Source organism: Salvelinus sp. IW2-2015, unplaced genomic scaffold (assembly GCF_002910315.2).
Source record: "Salvelinus sp. IW2-2015 unplaced genomic scaffold, ASM291031v2 Un_scaffold16393, whole genome shotgun sequence".
Lineage (NCBI taxonomy): Eukaryota > Metazoa > Chordata > Actinopteri > Salmoniformes > Salmonidae > Salvelinus > Salvelinus sp. IW2-2015.
The window spans coordinates 1,332,745-1,339,879 of record NW_019957565.1 but is presented as its reverse complement, the minus strand read 5'-3'; the positions used below and the strand labels follow the sequence as shown (position 1 = coordinate 1,339,879).

The 7,135-nt window shown below is 46.3% G+C and overlaps 1 protein-coding gene across 1 annotated transcript; it reads left to right on the top strand.

Moving 5' to 3' along the window:
* Positions 1-448: 448 nt before the first annotated feature.
* On the top strand, positions 449-4,053 carry ccn1l1 (cellular communication network factor 1, like 1). Its single transcript, XM_024146467.2, has 5 exons — positions 449-1,043; positions 1,827-2,040; positions 2,222-2,578; positions 2,691-2,893; positions 3,224-4,053. The coding sequence occupies exons 1-5, from the start codon at positions 960-962 to the stop codon at positions 3,527-3,529; spliced, it is 1,164 nt and encodes a 387-aa protein (XP_024002235.1). The 5' UTR covers positions 449-959; the 3' UTR covers positions 3,530-4,053.
* Positions 4,054-7,135: the final 3,082 nt, after the last annotated feature.

Below are 7,135 nucleotides of genomic sequence, written 5' to 3'. Positions count from 1 at the left end.
CAGAGGGTTCTACCTGCAACCAAAATGGTTACTCCTATGGGGACTGAACCCCTTTGGAGGGTACTTATTTCCTGTATGCTGTCAATGAGATATATTTCCAGTGTATTGCTCTCCACTACAACCACTTACCATCACTGTGCCACAATAGAACACTTTCATTGACATTTTAACCTCTGTCTTCGAGAAACAAACGAGGAGCCTCCATTGGTAGGAAAATGCATTACAAGGTTTTTAGATACCATAATCTCAATATGGCCTTTTTCCTGTTGCTTTTACTAAACCTTGTCTTTTCCACCCTATTTCATGTCCAAGTCCTCAGTCTGTCTGTCTCCTATACCCTCCCTCCCTGTCTGTCGGCTGCCCTCCTATACCCTCCCCTGTCTGTTCTGCCTCATCTCCCCTCCCTCCCCCTCCCCCCTCTGTCTGTCTGCCCTCGTCTCCCTCCCTGTCCCCCTCTGTCTCGCTGTCTGCTCTTGTCTTCCTCCCCGCTCCCTTCTGTCTGTTTGTCTGTCCTCATCTCCCTCCCTGCCCCCCTCTGTCTGTCCGTCTGTCATCATTTCCCTGCCCCCCTTTGCCCTCTCTAGCATCTGAGAGAGGGCTTGTGATGATGTCACACAGGGACGTCTGGCCTGTATAAAAGGGGGAGCCACTGTGAAAATCTCTTAATGAAGTTGCGAAGAGCCTGAGTTGAGCTGAGCTGTGCTGACTACTTCCCTCTCCATAGAAACGGATCAAGTGGGACTTGAATTTTCTCCTTAGAAAACACAAAAACAGACAGGCTCACCCACATCTCCTTCGGATAGATGAGAAGATACAGGGAGATATCATTTGAAAGCAGTGAACAGCTCCTCTTCTTCACATTGGTTTGATCACTGCGTCTTTTGACACTGCTAGCCCTGAGAGTGAAGAGTCTAGCTGACATATTGGGAAAACTTTGTATTCATTTTTTTCCCGAACCCATGAAAATCACGTTTTCTTTGTGTACAATGATGCGACAAGCAAGCATCTCCTCTGTGGTGTTTCTATCTTGCACTGTCATGCTGGTAAGTACTTTTTAAAGTGTTTCATATGTGTGCTTTTACCACTCTCCATTCAAATTAGTGTCTTTACATCATCGGGTTCTACATACTTCACCATAAGCTCTTAAAAATTATACAATGTCATCTTTAATATTAAAATTGAGAAATTGCAAGTATATATTGTGGTCAAATTCATTCCAAATTATGCATATTAAATTGTCCATCTATTGACTGAAATAATGAGACAGGGATCTTTGAACAAATTAATAAACTCATTTCCATAGATACATTTGAATTTAGGGCTTGTTTGATACTTTTGAGCTTGATGATCTAGTCTGAGTTACTCCAGGCTGATGTGTAACAATCATGCTTAGAAAGGTAGAAGCAGAAATGTGTCCTAACAAGATTAGAACAGGGTGCCGGTTTGAATGAAAGCATTGTTCTAAATCAAATTCCTTTGTACAATCACAGTTTAATTATTAGGATATTTGGGTACACAATCAGAGAATTTGGAGAGGAATTTCTGCTGAGTGTTAGCTGATATTTGACCTGCATACTGTAAATGAACGTATCTGAAATACCAGTAAGAGTTTTTGCTTGTGGATAGCCAAGAGGACTTTAGATCTTTGGTTAACCTTATTCTAGGTATACACTTGATTCCACCATTTTTTCTCCTCCGGATATTTACTCAAGCATTGTACAATCCCTCTTCTGTGGTGGCTTCCAACACCAAAGGGATACCCTTCCCCTGTGCCCTGCAGTGAACATATACACACTAACTCTCAATCCTCTCGCTGTGCTTCCCAGGTGCAGGGTGGATGCCCGCGGCAGTGCTCGTGCCCCACCTCACCGCCCTCATGCCCACCAGGCGTCAGCTGGGTGACAGACTCCTGTGGCTGCTGTAAGGTGTGTGCCAGGCAGTACAACCAGGACTGCAGCCCTAGCCAGCCCTGTGACCACATCAAGGGCCTGCACTGCCACCTAGGGTCTGGAGGAGATCCGGAGACAGGACTGTGTCGAGGTAAGTGCATGGACATCGAAATGGCCTAGGGTGGGACTGGACATACTTATGCTATGATTGACATTCCCTATCCACCTTCGATTGGCACTGATAATATTATCGACAATGCTAACTCTAATGAATATAATGAAATACACAAAAGCGACAATGATTGTACAAAAATGCATTGCTCCTGTCCCAGCTGAGGCCATGGGTCGTCCCTGTGAGCTGAACGGCCGGGTCTACCAACACGGGGAGGACTTCCAGCCCAGCTGCCAGCACCAGTGCAGCTGTATGGACGGCGTGGTGGGCTGCATGCCCCTGTGCCCACACCAGGTACCACTACCAGGTTGGCACTGCTCCCGGCCCCGGCTGGCCAGGCTGCCAGGACGCTGCTGCGAGGAGTGGCTTTGTGACGATGACAACCATATCAAGGAGGACTCCAGAGAGGTTGACCACGCTCCACCTCCTTCCCCACCCCAGCACCCTGATCTTACCAGCAATGAGCTGCTCATGGCTCCCACCCCATGGGACTCAAGTGCTGGAGCGTCATATCAAGGTACATAATGATACTCTCTTTTTTGTTATGAAATATACATTTGTAATGTTTTGTATCAGTCAGAGGAGAATGGTGTTCCTCATGGATCATGTTTGGCCCTCTCTTCTTACAGAGTGGATCTCCTCCCCCCAGTCCCATGCCTTACTTCCCTCAACCTGCTTCCTGCAAACCACTGATTGGTCGCCTTGCTCAGCCACGTGTGGGATGGGCGTGTCCAGCCGAGTAACCAGTAGCAACGCTGAGTGTCGGTTGGCCAGAGAGACACGACTGTGCCAGATCCGGCAGTGTGATCTTGCCCTCACCCCTTCTCCCAAGGTAAGACATGGACAATGTGTGAAACACAATGGTCCAGCATCATCAAATGGGAATTACACTACTATAAATTGACCACTAGACAGGTTATGGAATTGTACCATGTGTAATTCACAGCTATCCTCCTGTCAAACAGTGGAGGCTGAGGGCAGTACAGCTCATAATAAAGGCTGGAACGGAGCTAATGAAATGGAAACCATGTGTTTGACACCATTCCACTAATTCCGCTCCAGCCATTACCACGAGCACGTCCTCCCCAATTAAGGTGGGCCACCAACCTCCTGTGCTGTCAGGGTGTATGTATTTTGACCTGTGACCCCATTTCTCTTACAGAAAGGGAAGAAGTGCCAACGCACAATACGTCCTCGCAAACCTGTCCGGATCAAGTTCAGCGGCTGCTCTACAGCGCGCCAGTATCGTCCTCGTTCCTGTGGTTTGTGTGCCGACGGCAGCTGCTGCACTCCTTCTCTGACGCGCACGGTGAACCTTCACTTCCGCTGTCCCGGAGGCAGGCAGGACTTTACCCGTAGCGTCATGTGGATCCAGCGTTGCCGCTGCAGCCAGAGCTGTCAAAGTCAAGGGCTTGCCTCCCCGGGCTCTCTCAGTCTGCCTAACGACATCCATACCTTCTCCCACTGAGCCCCATGTCTAAACACTAGCATTTCTCGCCACAAGAACATGCCCTTGACCTGACTCTGGCCCTCGACTCCAGGGTTCACCTTTTCCCTAATCTCACTGTCACCTTCCCTCGTTCCAAAAACGTTTCCTGTTCCCTAACCCCAGGGTTTATTGCTGCCGTAGCCTCTTTACCCCAGTCTGTGTTCCTTTACCCCAGGACTCCCCGCTGCCCTGTCTCCAGTCTGTATTCCTTTACCCCAGGACTCCCCGCTGCCCTGTCTCCAGTCTGTGTTCCTTTACCCCAGGACTCCCCCCTGCCCTGTCTCCAGTCTGTGTTCCTTTACCCCAGGACTCCCCCCTGCACCTGTCTCCAAGGTCTGTTATTCCTTCCCCAGGACCTTCCCCTCCTGCCTGTCTCCAGTCTGATTCCTTTACCCCAGGGACTCCCCCTGCCCTGTCTCCAGTCTGTATTCCGTTACCCCAGGACTCCCCCCTGCCCTGTCTGCAGTCTGTTTCCTTTTACCCCAGGACTCCCCCCTGCCCTGTCTCCAAGTCTGTATTCCTTTTACCCCAGACTCCCCCCTGCCCTGTCTCCAGTCTTATTCCCTTTACCCCAGGGACTTCCCCCCTGCTCTGTCTCCAGTCTGTATTCCTTTTACCCCAGGAACTCCCCCCTGCCCTGGTCTCCAGGTCTGTTATTCCTTTACCCCAGGGACTCCCCCTGCCCTGTCTCCAGTTCTGTTGTTCCCTTTACCCCAGGACTTCCCCTGCCCTTGTCTCCAGTCTCCCTCACCCCAATATGGAAGGCTCCATCAGCTGGGGAAAGGACACTGTGCGATGTAGTGGAAACTGTTTTTACTCTGTACAGCGCCTAATTGTGTACCCAAACACTTTTCTCTCTCTCATTCTCTCACTGGTGGTAACATCCCCCATTAATTCAATGGTTGGTTTTGGTTTCAGTCACACCCAAAAATCAGCACCTCCATATAACTTCAGTGATGGACTGACTGACTGAAATTTAAAAGACAGTTGGGGTGCTTTCTGTGTTACTGTAGTTTGGAATGGTGAATTGTACTCTGTGGGACTTACTTTATAACTACCCAATGAGAAAGGTTAGACTGAATTTTTTCAGACAAGGCAATCTCACAGGACATTTTGCGTAGATCCCTTCTTGACCAACGTCTTTAAGAGGCCTTACTTGCCCTTTTCCACTTGGTCTGTTTTTGCTTGTTCAGTAAGGTAGGCAGATCTTGTAGGGCGATTGTGGCATTCTCAAATGATCCTCTGTCAGTGGACCTCCTATCAAATTTGATGGGCAAGAATATAAATGCACAGGTGTTTCATGGTTTACCACTCTTGAAATATGGAATCATCATTGTATCAGACACAGAGGTTTTAAATGGACTTTTTGTTAAGTTATTCATGTTATAATTTTTAGTGGAGACATTATTTGTAAGAATGTATATTTTACCTATACTTGGTACAGTTAGGCATTGTTGATTTTGTTTGTCATTAGGTTATATAAAGTGGGGACGAACAGGTATTTTGATAATCACTTGCCGATTTTGCCAGATTTCCATACTTACAAAGCATGTAGGGTCTGTAATTTTATCATAGGTGTACACTTTCAAACTGGGGAAGAAGGAGCTCTAAAACAAAAAATCGGAACATCACATTTGTATGATTTTTTTTAAAGTAATTAATTTTCGACATTTTATTGCATGAACATAAAGGTTTCTGGATACATCAGAAAAGCAGGAACTTATATTTTGGTACAAGAATCCTTTGTTGCAATTACAAGAGAAATATACGTTTCCTGGTATCTTGAACCAGGTTTGCACACACTGCATGCAGGGATTTTTGGCCCACGCCTCCATACAGGAAACCCTCTCTCAGATCCTTTCAGGTGTAAGGGGCTTTGTCGCCTGGGCTAATACGGGACTGTTTCAGCTCCTCCAAAGATAATTTCTATTGGGTTTCAGGTCTGGAGAGAACTGGGCTAGGCCATCAGGCCTTTGAGATATTCTTACGGAGCCACTCCTAGTTGCCCTGGCTGTGTGTTTTCGGGTCGTTTGTCATGCTGGAAGACCCAGCCACGATCCATCATGCAATGCTCTTACTGGAGGGAAGGGAGGTTGTTTGGCTAAGATCTCGGCAATACATGGCCCCATCCATCCTCCCTCAATACGGTGCAAGTTCGGTCCTGTCCCCTTTGCAGAAAACCATCCCAAAGAATGATGTTTCCACCTCCATGCTTCTACGGTTGGGATGGTGGTTTCTTGGGTTGTTACTCATCCTTTTCTTCCTCCAAACACGGCGAGTGGAGTTTTAGACCAAAAAGCTCTATTTTTGAATCATCAGACCACATGACTTTTCCCATTCCTCCTCTGGATCATCAGATGGTTATTGGCAAACTTCAGACGGGCCTGGACATGCGCCTGCTTGAGCAGGGGGAACCTGTGTGCGCTGCAGGATTTTAATCCATGACGGTAGTGTGTTTACTAATGGTTTTCTTTGAGACTGGTGGTCCCAGCTCTCTTCAGGTCATTGACCAGGTCCTGCCGTGTAGTTCTGGCTTGATCCTCACCTTCCTCATGATCATGATGCCCACGGGTGAGATCTTGCATTGGAGCCCCAGACCGAGGGGTGATTGACCATCATCTTGAACTTTCTTCTATTTTCTAATAATTGCGCCAGACAGATTTGTTGCCTTCTCACCCAAGCCTGCTTCCCTATTGTCCTGTTAGCCGCATACCCAGCCCTTGTGCAGGTCTCATTTTAGTCCCTTGATGTCCTATACACAGCTCTCTGGTCTTGTGCCATTTGTGGAGAGGTTGGAGTCTGTTTATTGAGTGTGTGGGACAGGTTCTTTATACAGGTAACGCAGTTCAAGACAGGTGCAGTTAATACAGGTAATGAGTGGAAGGACCAGGAGGGGGCGTTCTTAAAGAAAACTAAAAGCAGGTCTGTGAGAGCCGGATTCTTACTGGTTTTGGAGGTGATTCAAATACTTATGTCATGCAATAAAATGCAATTAATTACTTAAAATCTACATGTATTTCTGGAATTACCGTCTCTCACAGTTGAAGTGTACCTATGATAAAAATTACAGACCTCTACATGCTTTGTAAGTAGGAAAACCTGCAAAATCAGCAGTGTATCAAATACTTGTTCTCCCCACTGTATGTCTGTTTCGTATCGTCTCTATCTGTACAGACTTCACTTAACGATGGAGTGACATGTTTTGGATATTACCTCCTTTTTCGAGGTGCACAGAATATAAACAATAGTGGACCGAGAATGTAATATGTTAATTTATATCACTTTATTTTGATTAATATATTCAATAAATGTCTTATAATGAAAGTGCCTCTTGTAAAAAAAATTACAAACGCCATGAAAATATACGTATTTCTACAAAAACAAATGTGCGTGATATTTTGTACCCATAATTTGTGTCCCACTTTTCTGTTTACCAGTACACACACCCACACACCTAGTCTGTGATTTGGTTTGATTACTCTACAGTCTAAAATGTATTATTTTGTATAGATATCATTACTAGATATTTGTGTACAAATATGATACAGTACCCATTGTCAATCACAAATCAGTGAATGAGATTTT

Coding starts and splice junctions, on each gene's coding strand:
- ccn1l1 (XM_024146467.2), top strand. CDS start 960: ATGAAAATCACGTTTTCTTTGTGTACAATGATGCGACAAGCAAGCATC. Junction 1,044..1,826: donor TATCTTGCACTGTCATGCTG/GTAAGTACTTTT, acceptor TGTGCTTCCCAG/GTGCAGGGTGGATGCCCGCG. Junction 2,894..3,223: donor CCCTCACCCCTTCTCCCAAG/GTAAGACATGGA, acceptor TTTCTCTTACAG/AAAGGGAAGAAGTGCCAACG.